This window comes from Drosophila virilis, chromosome 4 (assembly GCF_030788295.1).
Source record: "Drosophila virilis strain 15010-1051.87 chromosome 4, Dvir_AGI_RSII-ME, whole genome shotgun sequence".
NCBI classification, from domain to species: domain Eukaryota; kingdom Metazoa; phylum Arthropoda; class Insecta; order Diptera; family Drosophilidae; genus Drosophila; species Drosophila virilis.
In genome coordinates this window covers 28,057,451-28,075,691 of record NC_091546.1, presented here as the reverse complement: position 1 = coordinate 28,075,691, position 18,241 = coordinate 28,057,451, and the positions used below count along the sequence as shown (strand labels likewise).

The window sequence follows — 18,241 nt, the reverse complement described above, 5'->3', positions numbered from 1 at the left end:
AAATAATGAATAAATTGTGATTTACAAATAAAAGCAAAACAAGCTGCATTTCAAAAATATTTGTTAATATGTAATTGAATTATTTAAAGAAATAACAAACATTACTTAAATAAATCTCAACAAATTAAATAGGTAATTAAATACATATACACACTATAATTTTGATTGCGATAAGTACAACAATGTTTAAAATTTAAATTTTAAAAATGTGTCCAAATTTTTACATACAAATTTGCATTATATCTAGATAACGTATATTATGTCTTTTTAGTATTTATGTTTATTTATTTAATTTTTTTTAACGAATAAAATAATAACTTTCGTTCTATAGAAATTACTTTAAAAAATATATATATATTATCCAAATAATCATTAAAAAGTATTTTTTCGATGCTGAATTGTAAATGATTAACTTACCTGTCCTTAAAAAATAATTAATTTAAATTAGGTAGGTTTTAAATTAGGTAGATAGATATTTCGATAAAATTGTCAGCTAAGCCAATTAAATTAAAAACGAATAGGTAATAGTAATAGCTTATTATATTATCTCAATATATATCATATCGGTTAATAATACACATTAATAAATAAATTATATTATCTCATTATGATGTAATACAGTAATTACAACTTTAATATCACAGTTTTAATGCATTTAAAATCTCGAATAAATCTCCCTTGAGCTTAATTAATATCTTTCCATTTCACTCAATCGATACACTCTCGATTTGGCATTAAGTTTGATTTGTATAATCACAATTAAAGCTGAGGATAATATCGAGTAGCCACATAAGTACACATCACGTTAAATCCCACTCGCAAGTGCCATAAAATCTGATATTTTTATGGTCAATTCTAAACAGTTCAACTTTACGCCTTACTCCTTTTGTTATCCTGCTGCCCGAATGGATGTAGGCGAGTGGGCGTGGCAAGACAATTATATGCAGTACAGAACAGTTCATTGTCTGGCTGTGTGTGTGTGTGTGTGGCGCATTTCAACTGAGTTAATTAGCCAAACACTTGTTATCCCAGCAGGATGCTGCCCTAAGCCCTCTGCGACACCCCTCCCCCGCCATCACGCCCACAACCCTTGAGGTACTATGAACTTGTTGAAAATGCCAACACACGTTCATTGCTTTTGCTAACCTGTGCTTAAACGGTTTTCGTGTTTATTTTTAAGTCTTTTTTTTACACATCAGCACATCATTTGCATGCGTTTACTGTGCATGTGTGTGTGTGTGTGTGTTGGGGGGTGGGGTGGCGTGTCCTGGCGCTATAAACAGCAACTTTGTGCCACGTAATTTGATTCCGTTGACGACAATCTCATTAACATGACATCGGAATCGGAATCGGGATTGACTTCGAAATTGTAGTTCAATTTAGTATTCATTTCATCCCGTTGACAGGACTCGACTGTCATATAAAGCGCTCTTAAGGCACAAGCATATAAATGATGTCTGTCACTGGACTTATATGCGCTTTATAGAGCACACCCTAACCGACCCAAACACCGCCCCCCTACCTTGGGCACTGCAATTGTCTTGCAGCTCGGCTTAACTGTTAACCAATGCTACGTAAATTGATAGCCTCGCAGACGTGGATATACTTATGTATATCACTGTCTGTCTCCAATTTACAGCACTTTTTTATATTTATTTGCGGCGAATTCAGCAAAAGCTTAGCCTTGAATTAAGCTTTTGCAAGGTTGTAAGCTTGGCTATGCGCACGAGCTTTAGCGAAAGCTTTTACAGTCTGTCGAAAAAATGTTTGAACTCGTGGGCTTCGTATGGCCAGAAAAAAAGCTTGAACACTTAATAAAGTAAACATAGTTATACTTCTATTTGCGCAATTCAAGTGGAGGCTTAAATTTATTTAATGAATTAAATTACTTTCTTTATTCTTAATTAATATATAATTATTTAGCTAGTTTAAATTCTATTTAAATTCATTATATTTTGTTTTCTTGTGTTCATTATGTCGAATAATATTAAAAACATAATTCAATATACCAATTTCTACAAATTCAAAGCTTAATGTGATTTTATCTTAATATAATTTTGTTAAATAATACTAACTTGAAAAATTATTTGCTGCTACTATTTTTCTAAATTATTTCCATAATATAAATAGATAAATAAACATTTTTCATTAAATAACCTACATTTTATTTTATAATCAAATTATTTTGGTTTATGTTTTGTTCTTCATTTATATATATTTTTATTATTTAAATAAAAATAAAATAACAAAAACCAAGTGAAGTGGAATTCAATTTAAGAGTTAAATTATTTTATTTTAATTTATTTTTATTATAATTATTTGATTTTATGTTTCTAATGTTTTCATGTAATAGCTTAGCTGTGATTAATTCAACTAATTTAATTTAGTTAATTTAAGAACAAATTGGTTTATGGTTTAAGAATTTTAATTTATATACAACAAAAATGAACAACAATTTTGTTTGTTGCGGTAACCGTCTTCGGGGCAATTATAATATAATAATTTATTATATAAATAAATATCGAATTAATAGTGTAATTTTTTGCTCTTCATATTTTTTAATTTAACTATAAATACTTTAGCTATATTTCAAATGTATCTTGATTAATATATTAATAAATTGTTCTATTTTAAATTAAATTTGAGAAGTCATATAAATCTTTATATTAATAATATATTCGAGAAATTTAAACTCTGTTCTAATTTATACATTGAGCCTTAAAAAAAAAAAACAAATTATTTAATTTTGCTTCTAATTCTTGCTTGTCATAGTGGGCTGTTTAATGTCTTGCTTTTATAGTTAACATTATCTTTAACAAATTACCTGGTATTTGGTCAAAATATGGCTACCGACTTTTAAGTATACCAAAAGAAGCTCGTGCACTTAGGCAACTTTCGTGGTATAGACAAAATAAAATAGAAAAAAAAAAAACGCATATAATCTGCTTCACATGAAGCATTCGTGTTTTCCCACTGATAAGGAAAACAAAAAAAAAACTGTAGAATTTAAATACTATATGCGAAATATGCTATAATGCCAAATAAATTGATGTTTATTATGTCAGAGCTATAGATGGGAGACAAGAACAAACTGATATAAGTATATATAAATAAATATGTATATTTTATATATAGAAACTGTATCTATGTAAGACTTGTGATTGAAGTGCTCGATAGATAATCGCAAAGCGTTCGCATTTTGTTAGCCATAAAGATGCTAAAATTGTGATTTATATAAGCTATAGAAACAGATAATCTTATCAATAAATAGTACGCCACGGGCAACTGAAATTTTAATTCTCAGTCATGATTCAGGGGGCGGTTCAGGTGCATACCTTTGCCCTCTGGCAGGTTGCCGTCCAAGATTAGACAGCGACGGAAGTGTGCCCCAAGTTGGACATAAATTTTAAAAAAGAACTGCCGACTATACACATATAAATATATATGTATATATATATAGTATACAGTATATGGTATATAGTGTACTGCAGTTAATGGGCTCAAACTAATGCTACGCGCATGTTTATCAAATCATAAAATGTGGCCAACTTGTATAATTTTCTTTTGATAAGCGGCAAAACAAAACAATTGGCAACAGTCAAAATTGTATATTTCAAGATATTTCAAATCGGTCAGTTGATAGAGTTTATTTTTCTGTACCCACACACACACTCACACACACACACACACATACATATAGACATATAGATACAGCGTCTACGTCAGACTAAGCAGAACGACGAGCGTTTTATCTTAGTTCAATTTTTTTTTAGTAATTCTGATAATAAATGTAAATTTTTTTTAATATAATTTAATCTAATATCTTTATGATTCATTAAGGTATTAAATTATTATTGGTTGATTAATGCAACAGGTGTTTGACTTTTAAAGCGAGTGCAGATAAGCGCAGGTATTATCTATTGGTTTATTTTTGTGCATGCAAAATAATTGTATATTTTTATATGGAATTTTAACATTTTATCAGCTTAGTATTTATTTATAAATAAAGATGCTTACTAATATTGATATACTTATTTTCTTTTGTTTAATTCCTATTGGATTGTTGCGCTAATTCATGCCTAAAACAAATAATCTGAATTTTTAATTCTATACTAAGTTAGTCAAAGTCAAGTTCATGCCTAGCCTCAAGGCCAAAAATAATTAATAAAAAAAATACAAGTAAAAGAAAACAAACTACGCACATAGATTTCTACATAACATATAAAATTTAAATTTATGACTTTTTCAAGCTAATCTTAACTGATTAAAGCTAGTTCTTGATAGATTATTTTGCCTATTTTTTTAGTGGCTTCTCATTTCTGAAGGTTCCAACTGTAACATTCATCTGCAAAAAATGTGCTTTCAATTGAACAAAAAAAAACAGGAACACTTAGTTAAAGCATGTCTGCAATATGCTAACTAATATTACTCACTTGAGATGTGATCGATATACTTATACAGTGTATACATCTAGGGTATACAGTAGGTACCTCATTTAATAGCAGCAGATATACATATTTATTTTTATAACTTAACTTAACTTATAACTTAAATAATAATAAAATATCATAGAATTATTTTAAAATTCTATACGAAACAATTTAAGATTATTTATATAATTTGCTTATATTCTAAGCTAGACGAACATTATCACTATGGTTGGATTATACTACATTCGCTTTAATATATTAGCAATTTGTATTAAAATAAGGAAAAACTAAATTATTATAAGCATGTACGAAAAAGAGACAAGTAATAACGTTGCTGACTTGCACAATACTCTGTACACTCAGTATATCTGAAGTAAGACTTCGGCCGTTATTTTATTCTTTTGTTTTGTTTTTGCTTCTTCTTTATCGAAAGAGTTTCTTTGTACAATACTCTGTAAATCCTATGGAAAGAGTGTTTAAAAATACCATTTTATTGGTTTTAGATAACTTTTGCTTATCATTTATAAAAAGTTCTGTATATCACAAGAAACGAGTCTTTTAAAACTCCATATTTTCGGTCAAAAGTTACAAAACTTATATACCCTTCACAATTTGTGAGCAGAGTATAATGGGAAATATTTAAAATATTCCATAGGGGCCAAACAAAATGCTATTGTTTGAAATACTTTAGGAGAAAAGAACCAGGATAAGAACCATAACACAAGACACATAATAAATCAGGCAGCGCGAGTTCCAAAAGATTTCAACAAGGGCGCAAACTCGAACTGAACTGATAAGCGCAAATAGTTGTTGTTGCTTTTCATCTACGATTTCCAAGCAAAGATCAGACAAATTTCGAATAACGCTTTATGCATGTTTGTATGTGTGAACTTACCATAAGGCCCGTTTCGAATTCGATTTCGACGTCAATGTGAGGCGCCCAACTGATAAGAACGAACAAGCAGGTAGCTCTCTAAGTCGTCATGCTTAAAACCGCTTGAAGACTTATCGACAGCGCCAACGGCAGCGGCAGCGGCAGCGGCAGCGAAAGCAGCGTCGCCAGCGTCGATCCACGATTTCAATAGCAAGCGATCCTGTTCTGCTTTCAGTTTACGCTTTGGCTTCGCTGCGTGCGGTCGTTTGCTTTGGTCGTGCTATAAGTAAAAAGTTGAACCAGCACAATATTCAAAAATTAGTGAAAAAAAAGTGTTGCGCTGAGTAACGAAAATAACATCAAAACAATAAATAACACAAAATACAAACATATACACATTTATATATTTAAATTATGTAAGTTTGGCATAAAGCATAAAAGAAATATAGGAAGAACAGTGCGTGACTTGCGCGTTTGACACCTGCGCTGTGGCGCACGCCCACGTACCTTGAAACACGTGTGCTGCTGCGCTTTCGAAAACACAGGAACCACAAACTGTTTACCGGCTGTTTATATTTGCTCTCTTTGGCTCGTCTCCAGTAATTCATTTTAGTGGGTCAGTGCACTGTGCTCTCGGGTTCATTGTCACCTTTCAACTGTCAGTTGCGCCTGCAGCTTTCGCTTGTCTTCTATTTCGTCTTTTGCTTTGATCGCATTTCAAACCATCTCTCTTTGGCCCATCTTTGTTATTGCTCATTCCACTTTCGAAAAAAAAACCGCAATTCTTCGGCTATGCGACATGCCATTCTCTTTTGGTTCGTTTTAATACCAACTGTTCGAAAACAGCAACAAATTACATACACACGCACACATATGCATACATGTATGGCAAATATTTTTAGAACTGTTAATTATCTGTTTTGTTTTCATCCGCAGCTTCTTAGGTCGCCTGTAAAATGCTCTCTTTGCGGTTTCCACTTTATGATATTGTATTTTTATTACACAGTTTTTGCACAAGCACTTTACAAAGCAAAAAACTATTTCAGTTTTTACTTGAAGCCCATGCGATGAGAATCGTACGATAGAAAAATGTCTAGACGCTAAACTCTGTTGCTCTTATCAACTTAAAAGCCGGTTTCTAATATGCTTAGTTTCGCATAGTCGCCCAGCTATAAAACTACGCAAATTCTGTTTAGACAAATGTATGTACATACATATGAGTATGAATACATACATACATACATGCATATATAGTGCTGTGAACATATGTATGTATATTTTCATGTATGTGTGTGTATGTGTAGCATTTGCGTATAAAATATTCGAAATATACTAAAATAGTATACACAATGTTTGCTCGTTAATTAAAACATGCTCAAAATATAATTATTCATTTTTTCCTAAATTCATATTTAAATGTATGTATGTGTGTATGTATTTGCATCTGTTTGTTCTATTTCAACCTTCTGGAACAAAGAACTTTCGTATTGGCCTGAATAGATTTCATCAAATTTCGTCGAAACTAAAAGTCTTGTCAACTTGGAATCGACAAGTGTCCATATGTCTATAATATTCACAGTTTTTGCATCCCAGTGAGCAGCATACTGTGCTTTTTAATCGTCGCTTAGCGAGAATAAAACAGCTGTAAACTTTGTTCTTATCACTTGAAATATTCAAGTTCTAGACTTTGCTTCCGTTGTAATTAATAATTACACTGATAATTATAAATCTTTCGAAAAAAAGAGAATTTATTGTTTGTGCAATAAATCAAACTAATGAATTTGACTCTCTAATGATATCAGCTCTAATTATCCACTTGTTTAATTGAAAGTGTCGGCAAAAATGTTTTAATTTATTTATAATACAAATTTAGTTACTTAGTTATAACATTAGTTCCGATTTTTGTGATTTACGAGATTTAATTTTTCAAAGGCTTCAAATAACTTTCATAGGTATCCATTCGAATTAAATATAAAAATAATAATAATGAGCAATAGCAATAGATTTGGGAATTGCTCAAAACTAAGGCTTGTTCCTTGAATTTCTTATTCTAAACTATAGTTTGTATTACATTTTTTATTAGTTTTCCATGTCTTAGAAAATGTCGATGGACTTATAAGATTTCAAATGATAATATTAATAATAATGAGAAATAGTATTAGATTTAGGGATCCTTGAATTTCTTATTCTCAGTTATAATTTCCTTAAAGATTTGTTCTAATGAATATGTCAATTAATCTTCCATAATAATAAAACCAGTTTATATTCTTCTTAATTGTATACGCAGAGCAGTTAGTCCTAGGACTTAAATCGTGTTATTATACTATATATAATATAATGAAAATATGCAACAACTTTCCCTATTATAAAATCAAAATCAAAATCAATGTTCAATTGGCAAACATCAAAATTTTTAGCTAACAATTTCAAATAAAAAACTCGCGTGTGCATTAGACAACTGTCAATCATATATATATATAGTTGTTTTTTTAATTGCATGGCATTTGTGGGGAAGCCTCCGTCCATCAATCAGAGCTAATCAGGGGCGGAACTACGCCTACTAAGTAACCGAGCGACTGGCAAAATGTTTTCCAACTAAACATGAAAAATCAAACGTGTTGCCTTGGCCGTAAACTTTGGACTCATTTAGTAGATGTTGTTGTTGCTGGATTTCTTCTATGCATTCTTCAAAAAGAAACTCACATTTTGTTGTTTATTTTGGGCATTTACACTTATCAGTATCAAACTGTTTGCCAGTTTATTGATTAATAAAAACAAGAAACAAAAAAAAAAAAAAGGTAGAAACAATAACAAAAATTACTGGGTACATGTGTATACATAGATAGATATCGTAAACTAAATGCCAAGTCGTAGCCCTTTGTACCCGAAAAATAAAATCGAATGTTAACTATGGTAAGCCAAGACTTCTGCGGTGTATGGCATTATCTTATTGATGATAAGGCTGAAAGGAAACTTTATGCTTACACAACTAATGACAGGAAATACGAATGCCAGACTTCATATCATATGATATAGAAGCTTTGCCTAAAGAATTTACGATATTATAAAATCAAGTAGCTTTTTTTTTCTCCAAAAGAGTTTCAAGTAGAATCCTTCAGTTCTAAGCATATTCCATCCTAATGTACATAGTTATATGCCTTTAATATAAAATAATACCTTTTGTTCCAAAACGTTTCTATATATATTTTTATATACATTTCAGCATATGATATAATAAAATGTTTATGTCGCTTATTTAGATCTTACGTAGTGTTCAACTTCTGATACCTTCTTGAAATTTAGATTCTAATTTTAATTTTATAATATATGGGGTTCTTGAATTCGAATCGCAAAGTTCTTAGCTGACTCGACACTTAAAGCTATAGTATCTCATAAATCCTGATCTATTAATATTTATTTTTATTGCCTATTTGCAATTATATAAAATGGTATGAACAGTTTGATAAAGCAAGTTTTCGTTAAAGGGTTTCTCCATTCTAATCCTCCATAAAGGTATAGCAGGCTCCGTAAAAGTATAGCAGGCCATAAATTCTGATCAATACGTATTTATAATATGCAGTTATATGAGTGCCCCATGCCGCCGTAATCAGGTGTTAAGTCATAATTTAAGCATAGCGATAAGAGACATGCGACTGCTTCAGCCTTGACCCCACCGTCGTGTTACCATGCAGACCCGTTCCCAGAAAGTAGCATACCAAATTTGCTTGGTCTCAAAAAGAAAATGAAATTTGTACTCCACTAATAGCTTGTTAATTCAATTTCAGTCAAATGGCCGCTAATCCGAACGAAACGCTTTTCAATCGCCCAGGCCCAAATCGCCTGAGGGCCGCGGAGGTCTATCGCACCACCAATCCCGAGGAGGCCGTCAAGATACGCATGCACAAGGAGGGACTCGGCGCCGAGGAGCCCATCTCCATACCCGGCCTGCTCAAGCGTACCGTCAACAATTATCCCGACTATCCGGCTCTGCGCACCAAGAACGGCAAAAATGGCTACACCACAGTTACCTATAAGTAAGTCAATGTGCCCTTAGAGAGAGGTTTTTCATAGCGATGGGCAACACGATTTAAATAGATTCAACACGGGTCGTGCCTAGCGCGCAAACGAGCCCACACGAAAATTCGCTTGTATTCTAAATAAAAATTACGTCTAAACACGAATGTATTTCATATTTTATATATTTGAAGAAAAACTACGAAGATTAAGTACTCTTGCAGTCTCTTAAGAGCCTTTCTTAAAAGTCAACTCGGCTTTTGATATAGAAAATTATAGTACTTGCCTCTTCTTGGTAAAAATAAAGCAGCCCTCATAGTTTAATAAGTCGTGTTTGTCGTGTTTTGCCGAATGCAGTTCGTGTTGTATTTAAGCTTTCGCGCACTTGCCCATCTTTGGTTCCTTCGATTTGCGCGCTACCAAAATTGTTTTTATCGCTTATTGAATTTAGCAACAAGCTTCAACTCTAACCCACTTTTGTTTTCCGCCCATTTAACTTCACAGGCAATACGAGCAGAAGGTGCACCAGACGGCGAAAGCTTTTATTAAACTGGGCCTGCAGGAGCATCATTCGGTGGGCGTGTTGGCCTTCAACTGCGCCGAATGGTTCTACTCGGCCATGGGCGCAATACATGCACGTGGCATTATAGCCGGCATCTATACAACGAACTCGGCGGAAGCAGTGCAGCATGTGCTCGAGGATTCACGTGCTCAGATTGTCGTTGTGGATGATGCCAAGCAAATGGAGAAAATACATTCCATACGCGACAAGCTGCCAAATCTGAAGGCTGCCATACAAATACAGGAGCCCTATGTGCCAAATCTCAAGAAGGAGGATGGCTACTATAGGGTAAATTGCAGCTGGAACTTTTAATTTTTGTTAAATTGCAAATTTGGTTAACAACTGATCTTTACAGTGGTCGGAGATTGAGTCCATGAACGTGGCAGATGTCGAGGATGAGTTCAAGCGCCGACTGGAGCGAATCGCCATCAATGAGTGCTGCTGCCTGGTCTATACATCCGGCACAGTGGGCATGCCCAAGGGCGTGATGCTATCCCATGATAATATTGCGTTCGATACGCGCGGCATTGCCAAGGGCCTGGATAAGGTGGTGATGGGCTCCGAGGCAATGGTCTCCTATTTGCCGCTCTCCCACGTGGCTGCACAAACCGTGGACATCTATACGGTTGCTTCCATGGCGGGCTGTATATGGTTTGCCGACAAGGATGCACTGAAGGGCACGCTGGTTAAATCGTTGCAGGACGCTCAGCCCACACGGTTTATGGGAGTGCCGCGTGTCTTTGAGAAGTTCCAGGAGCGTATGGTCGCTGTGGCCAGCTCCAGTGGCAGCTTTAAGAAAATGCTTGCCGGCTGGGCCAAGGGCATTACGCTCAAGCATTACATGGAGAGCCAGGGGTAAGTTGTGTGCATTGGCAGGGGCGGATGTGTGCAAAGGCATCTGTATAATATACTTCAACTTTAAGTTTTGTGTGCGCATAAATTATGCAAAAAGGATGCACAGTTAAAGTGGCTGCCATGCCCAGTCGACGCCTAGACGCGCTCCTGGCTGTAAGCAATCTCTGCCAGGCATTTGCTGCGCGTTTTTCGTTCCCGTAAATTATGCAAGCAGCTAGCGCGCGTCCAAAGGAAGCCAAAATCACAGCCAACAACATTACTCATACGTCAAGTTGTACACGAAGGTATCGCCCAGCAGCGGCAACTGAAGCTGCACGAAAGCTCACCTGCATGCGGGCACGTCCTTGTGCGGCAGTCTTTGTCTGAGGGCAGCTGCTCTGCACATTTCGTGACATGAGCTAAACTTTGTCTGTGATTAGCGCATATTTAAGCCAGCTTTAAAGTATGCTCACCTGACCGAGACTAGAACTTTAAATTGCTTAGGGTTATTTTTTAAAAAGTTACTAGCTGCTCTCATCGAACGAGATTCTATTCAAAACTTTTTCTGACTGTATTTTATTTTTTATATATTTATTGGTTTTACTTTTTAAAGAAAAACTTCTCTTTTTTAAGAGTCTTTAACTTTAGAGCTACATTTGTCCTATGAATTATTTTACAACATTTTTGCATGTATGTAATAATTTCTATTTCTATTTGCTTTCTTTTATAACAAAAAAGGAAAAAAGTATTTACTCCTCTTTATCCTCTATCTAGCAAAACCATTCTATTATTCTTTAGTCTTATAGATTATACATTTATTTAGATAAATAAAAAAACCCATTGAACCCATTTAGTTAAACCTTTTATATAAATTTGTTAATTACAAAATTCTGAGTTGCTTGAGTTTATTTTATTAGATAATCATATTTATAAATTAATATTAGGGCTGTATTTGTAAAAGTGTTTTTTTCATATTTTATATTATTTAAATATGTTCCCTTAGCTGTGAGCCCTTGGATGCTTAGATTGTTCACTCTGGGGTTTCTTTTCATGGCTGACCATGCAATTAAAAACCTTCAAGTACACTAGCTCACCTTCGAGAACTCCACACACTCACACACACAAACTTCCCACACTTTAAGAACCCCGCTCTTGTGGTTGTCCCATTGGATTACTCCCATATCCTTGACACATGCAATTATCAACTTGCCGGCCACAAACTAATCAAGAATTCCAATTAAAAAACTTTATTTTTTCTCTCTCAAACTTTTCGCAGTAAGAGCAACGGAGGTTTTCGCTACAAGATTGCCAAATCGCTAATTCTGTCCAAGGTGAAGGCTGCTTTGGGCTTTGATCGTGTGGTCAGTTTGGTAAGCGCCGCGGCGCCCATGTCGCCGGAGACAAAGAAATATTTCCTTAGTCTGGATATGAAAATATTGGATGCCTTTGGCATGTCCGAGACGGCCGGCTGTCATACACTGTGTCTGCCCGATTCGATACACTTGAATTCCATTGGCAAATCGCTGCCCGGCTGCGAATCAAAGATCATCAATCAGGATGAGAATGGACATGGTGAACTGTGCATACGTGGACGTCATGTATTCATGGGCTACATATACAATAAGGAGAAGACCGAAGAGTCGCTGGACGATGACTGTTGGTTGCATTCCGGTGACTTGGGCTACATCGATGACAAGGGTTATGTGTGTCTCACGGGTCGCTCCAAGGAGCTGATCATTACTGCGGGCGGTGAGAATATTCCTCCCGTGCATATTGAGAATATTATCAAAAAGGAACTGGATGGCATTTCCAATGCTTTCCTCGTGGGTGAACAGCGCAAATATCTAACCGTCTTGGTATCGATTAAGGTAAGTTCTAGCAAAATTTGTATGTTTATCGATCCTACTTCAAATAACAATCCAATCCAAAAAATGTAGACTGAAGTGGATCGCGAGACGGGCGCACCGCTGGATGAGCTGACGCACGAATCGAGCGTCTGGATGAAATCTCTGGGCGTGGAGTACAAGACACTCAGCGAAATATTAAATGCTGGACCCTGTCCAAAGGTCTGGAAATCCATCGAGGATGGCATCAAGCGCGCCAACAAACAGTCCATCTCGAATGCCCAAAAGGTGCAGAAATTTGCAATTTTGCCGCATGATTTCTCGATTGCCACCGGCGAACTGGGACCCACACTGAAGGTCAAGCGCAATGTGGTTAACAAAATGTATGCGGATCTCATTGAGACCCTTTACGCCTAGAACAAACACAAAAACAAACACTGTAAAACCAAAAAAGAAAATTTGTTTTGTTACCAATCGGCAGAGAGCTATGCAACTTGAGCTTTAAACATGAAATGAATTTAACGGACTTACAAGCCATTGAGTGCCAGCTTTTAACTAATATATACGCCTGTATATATATATATATATATATATACCTAAACTACTTGTACGATATATAGAGAAATTTTAGATAAAACAACATCCACTCAATTGGTATGAGTGCGATATGATGATGAGGTTGATGTTATTATTGAGCTTGATGTTAATTATATGATGAACGACTAATTTTTTCCATCAAAACTATATAGATCTTTAGCGCATAAGTTTTAAATTTTATGTTAATTTGTTTTACTTATTGAAACGCAAAGAAAATTATATACTCTTATTGTTTGAATTACTACAATAAATTTTTACATATAGATTTTAAGATGATATACAATTTGTTAAAGTTTCCCTTGTGCTTGGAAAGTTTTCCCTTTCCTTTGTAAAGCTTTTGTCCAAATAATTAATAACCATAACGAAAGTTTGAGTATAGTCAGCAGATTGCCTTAGCTAGATTCTTAAAAATATATAACGGTCACAATACTATCTAGAACTGAGAACTATTAAAGTATAGTTGTTTATTTGAAAAATTAAACACAATTAACTAAATTTTATAGTTATATATCTTTCGATTATACACAATATAATTCTCGAGGTAAATTTATATATTCCTAATCAAAAACATTTTCGTCTGTTTGTCTACTTTAAAGAGACCTGTTTATTTTGTAGATTGAAGCACTATTTCATATAGTTCTCTTATAGAAATTATTTGATCAATGAAATTCCTGCACGTTTTTCTTTCTCAAAATATCTTAAACAACCTTAGCATTTGCCAGCTTGACTGTGTTTTCAGCATAGGAGCATAATCGAATTTACATCAGACAACTGTATAGCTATATAGGCAGCTATAGGAACACTCGCCAAAAATAGCCTTCCTTTCTTATCTACTATTATAAAAATTTTGAATACCCTGATCCCATTTCATATGTATATGAAATGGTGAAGGGCGCATCTTCGACCCCATAAGGTATATATATTCTTGGGCAACATCAATAGCTGAATCGATCTAGCCATGCCCGTCTGTCTGTAGCTGTAAAATAATGTATTTATCCGTTATCGAAGAACCTATGAGAGCTAGAGATCATGTTATATCCCCCTGTAAGAACCCGTTGATATCGATAATAACAGAGGGTAGATAATTGAAAAATAAAATAATATATATAAATTATATATTTTTGCGACCAAATATTTATCTACATATCATCGAATATTGATTTTGAGATATAGTTTAGTATAAGAAACTGGAAAATTATAAAAACCAGATGGAGCTAGCTTGGTATGCAGAGTATCGTAAAGTACAGGCAGATTAAAAATAATTAGTTTTTGGGATACCTCCCCTCGACCCGCCAAATAGATAAAACCAATTGATTAACTTTCAACCTGGCGATTTGGTATATATACACTTTTACATCCTTTTACGTCCTGAATACGTTTCACAGAGATCGGACTATAAACACCGAAGTTAATAAGGAATAGGAGAATGGTATAGGCTAAGGATATGTTTATGTGTAAAACAAAGCTAGATATAGATAGCTCGGCGCTGGATCTAGGGTATTCTCTAATCGACACTCCAAGCAGAACAGTTTTACTCAATATATTTGCAAAAACTAGCAAATTTTAAGAAATTTTACTTTGCGATTTATTCAGATTGCCAGCTTATTTTCCGCTCTGCGTCAACTTTTCCGTAACTTTTTCTAAAGCGCGTGCCGCGCTTAAGTCTTTACTCAGTTTATTGAATCCATAGCATACAGAGATAACAATGAGGCTTATGAAGTAGGCTCCTCAAACGCTATCGTCCACTTGCTCTTCGGTAGGCGGTTCACCCTCGCTCTCCAGACCCTTGGCCAGACGCTCGGCGACCCGCTGCATTAGCTCCTCCATGCTCATCTCGATCTTGACGCAAGCGTGTCGCTGAATGTCGTACCGCTGATCCTGGCCGCACTGGATACGCTCGCAGCTGAGACTCAGACTGAACCAGCTGCTGACATCCTTAAAGCCCGGCCGGCATTCGCACTCATTGTGGGCGACACAATGGCTGTGCTCCGGACAGCCACCCTGGCAGATCGGTCGACAAATCAACTGATGCTGCTTATTGGGATGATGCGAGTGCTCATACCCGCGCAGGCAGCGGCATTTGTTTGGCTCCAAGCAATAGCTGTGCGCCGGACACGCCTCCAGGCAGATGGGCTCACAGAAGCCAAAGATAATGGTGCGATAACCGGGACAACATATTTGCACCGTATCCCAGCGTATGCGCTCCTCATACACAATGTACTGCTCGCCGGAGGAGTTGCTGCTGGCATTGCTGGGCAGACGTGTCCTGGTCAATGGCACCTGGTACTTGACACTGATGTTCTTCTGGCAGTGGCCGTTCGTTATGGCCAGAGCCTGCGTTTGGCCGAGCAGCAGCAGCAGCATCGAGAGCATCTTGTCCAGCATCTTTGTCGGGTTCTTTGTCCAGATCTGGCGCTGGGCACGCTCCAAAATGCACTAAACGCAGTCTCGCCAGACGATGCGCTGATAAAAAAGTGAAAGCCACAATAATTCTTTGTGTTCCGCCTCGTCGGGTATGCCGACGATAACTGGCATTCTGTTTTGCTCCGGGCTTATCGCCTTTGGCTGCCATTGGAAATGTACCGAATCCGCAGCAGGAAAGGCGAATGCAACTGGAAATGGAAACGGCGTGGGGCATGGAAGTGCGACCGGGAGAGAGCATATACGATAAGAGACCCCAAAGAGCTGATCTGCTCAATAGTATGGCAAATTTGAAAGAAGCGCATTTTATCCGCGATCCGATACTTGCAATGATTAATCCATGATTTATGCGGGCATACAAGTACAGTGGAACCTCGATTAGCCATAACTTCACCTCGCTTAGAATCGCAAATTTCGATAAAAAGAAGTCGTATTTAAATATTTTATTTTATTTTAAAATTTATATCTTTAACCTTTCGTAAACTTCGTCTCGTACTTCCCATTCCGATCAACAGACATATTTCAGATCGAGGCTTATCTTCATCTTATATGGTATTTATTTATCCTGTTATCCTGCTCGTAAGAAATGGTTTTCAGCTCGCGGATGATCGAAAATACATTTTAAAAGAAGAATTGTCATACATGTGCATATATTCTATTCTATTCTGAAACTTATTTATCCTTTGTTCTGTTATTTGTGAGCTTCGGCAGGTGCTTCGTATTCCGATTAACAGAATTTAATTTTTAGATAGCGTTTGAGATAAGCGAGGCTCTACTGTACATGCTTGTTATCACATAATCCCCACTTAAACTTTGGTGTTTTATTTAATCATGGTACAATCTAATTAAAAGTGCGAAAACAGTGAATCACATTTCAAAGGTTTTTTATTTTTCTCTTTATATATATAGCTGGTATTCCCCGGCCTTGCCCGTGGCAATCTTCGAATCGCATTTTTCACCGAGGAAGCTTTGATGTTTCGAAAAGTGTTAAACACCTCACAACCGAATTTAAACAAAGTTCTTTGAAAATGAGTATGAGGCCGATCGGATGGTTAACAAAAAAGGTTCATACAAACATTTTTCGCGATTTTTCCGCACTTGCGGGTGGAATTTTCCAAAACGCCGTCTTAACGTGCACCTTCATCAAATAGGATAACTACTGTGAAAATTTCTGCGTCCCTAGCCTCTACGATTTGGGCTGTGCGTTGATCACGAATCCATCATTGAATAAGTCAGTCAGTCAGGAAACACAGTTTTATATATAGAGATTGACTTTTAATAACGAGTTGTTTATGATTTAAATATTGCGAAAGTTTCTTTATAAGACTAAATCTATTTTCATGTTAGTTTGTGGTCGATAAATACAAATATTTTATTTATGTTATTTTTTTTTTAAACCCTTTCAGAACTTGGATTTGGAGAAAATTTAGATCGCATTATGTATTATATATATAAACATCCCACATATTAATCGCAGCACAAACCGCCATGACTAGCTATATAAAAGCAAAACTCAAGACCCCTATCTTATGAATACCTTATAAAAGCCCCACGAACCATTTAGAAAAGTTTAGTTCGCTCCGAAACGGTGTAAAATTACTGTGCTGTGCTGTAAAATGGATATGGATACCTTTTGCACACTACTGTACCTAAGTTTTGGATTGATTGGATGCCTGCACTTGGGCCAGGCAAACGAGCTGGACAGTGTTGTCCAACCAAATGTTAGAAATATTATTGAGCACAACTTTTATGCAATGAAAAATAGTGTTTCTGTTCCCAAACAGAACGCAACCGAAGCACACTCGAAGATATTATGTAATCCGGCATGTGGAGATAATATGGTGTGCGTGGAGCCCAATAATTGTCGACCAGTGTGTACACAAGGCTGTGGTGAGCACGGCATTTGCAATGCCCGCGACACATGTGGCTGTGAGCCGGGCTACGAGTTCGATGTGGAGCACTATCGATGCCTGCCCAAATGTCGGCCGGCGTGTGGACCGCACAGTGTCTGCAAGGAGCGTGATATTTGTGAGTGTTTGCCCGGCTTCAGCGGCACAGACTGTCAGCCACACTGTTTCGAGGACTGTGGCGAGCACGGAATCTGTGTGGCTCCGAACAAATGTGCCTGCAAGGAGGGCTACGATTGGCACAACAAGACCCACAATTGTCGGCCCAAATGTCATCCGCTTTGTGGACCCAATAGCCAGTGTGTTCGCCCCGATGTCTGCCAGTGTATGCGGGGCTACGAGGAGCTAAATGGCATTTGCCACTCAATGTGTCCACACGGCTGTGGCCAGCACGGTATCTGTGTGGGTATCAGGACATGTGACTGCGATACCGGCTACGAATGGGATAAGCTGCAGGCGAAATGCCGGCCCAAATGTGAGCCAAGATGTGGTCTGCATAGCTACTGCGACAGATCGAATCATTGCAAGTGCAACAAGGGTTTTATGCCCAACGATTTGCATAGCCTCAGCTGTTCCAGGCCTCTGAGCTGGTGGGTCTATCTTGTGATCGCCATCATGGTACTCTTAATAATCTGCAGCGTGTTCGGCATAATAGTCTACTGCGTGAAACGCGGCAATAATGTCAGCTACTATCCCAATTCAAATTTCTCGGATACGACCAGAATTGTGGGCTAAGCTTCTGGATTACGAACATTGAG

At 36.5% G+C, this 18,241-nt stretch overlaps 3 protein-coding genes across 3 annotated transcripts; 2 read left to right on the top strand and 1 right to left on the bottom strand.

The window, feature by feature from the left end:
- The first annotated feature begins 5,556 nt into the window (after positions 1 to 5,556).
- bgm (acyl-CoA synthetase bubblegum family member 1) lies at positions 5,557 to 13,401 on the top strand. Its single transcript, XM_002057465.4, has 6 exons — positions 5,557 to 5,720; positions 9,090 to 9,338; positions 9,823 to 10,168; positions 10,236 to 10,735; positions 11,991 to 12,582; positions 12,652 to 13,401. The coding sequence occupies exons 2-6, from the start codon at positions 9,094 to 9,096 to the stop codon at positions 12,973 to 12,975; spliced, it is 2,007 nt and encodes a 668-aa protein (XP_002057501.1). The 5' UTR covers positions 5,557 to 5,720; positions 9,090 to 9,093; the 3' UTR covers positions 12,976 to 13,401.
- A 1,315-nt stretch (positions 13,402 to 14,716) lies between these two features.
- NimC3 (Nimrod C3) lies at positions 14,717 to 15,636 on the bottom strand. Its single transcript, XM_002057466.4, has one exon. It carries the CDS (start codon positions 15,538 to 15,540, stop codon positions 14,884 to 14,886), a length of 657 nt encoding a protein of 218 aa, XP_002057502.1. The 5' UTR covers positions 15,541 to 15,636; the 3' UTR covers positions 14,717 to 14,883.
- Positions 15,637 to 17,414: 1,778 nt separating this feature from the next.
- Positions 17,415 to 18,218, top strand: LOC116649888 (wnt inhibitory factor 1-like). Its single transcript, XM_032433158.2, has one exon. It carries the CDS (start codon positions 17,415 to 17,417, stop codon positions 18,216 to 18,218), a length of 804 nt encoding a protein of 267 aa, XP_032289049.2.
- Positions 18,219 to 18,241: the final 23 nt, after the last annotated feature.

Excerpts from the sequence above, each read along its gene's own strand:
- NimC3 (XM_002057466.4), bottom strand. The coding sequence starts at position 15,540 with ATGCTGGACAAGATGCTCTCGATGCTGCTGCTGCTGCTCGGCCAAACG.
- LOC116649888 (XM_032433158.2), top strand. The coding sequence starts at position 17,415 with ATGGTGTGCGTGGAGCCCAATAATTGTCGACCAGTGTGTACACAAGGC.
- bgm (XM_002057465.4), top strand. The coding sequence starts at position 9,094 with ATGGCCGCTAATCCGAACGAAACGCTTTTCAATCGCCCAGGCCCAAAT. Across the intron at positions 10,169-10,235 it reads AGGAGGATGGCTACTATAGG|TGGTCGGAGATTGAGTCCAT; the intron begins GTAAATTGCAGC and ends TGATCTTTACAG. Across the intron at positions 12,583-12,651 it reads CCGTCTTGGTATCGATTAAG|ACTGAAGTGGATCGCGAGAC; the intron begins GTAAGTTCTAGC and ends CAAAAAATGTAG.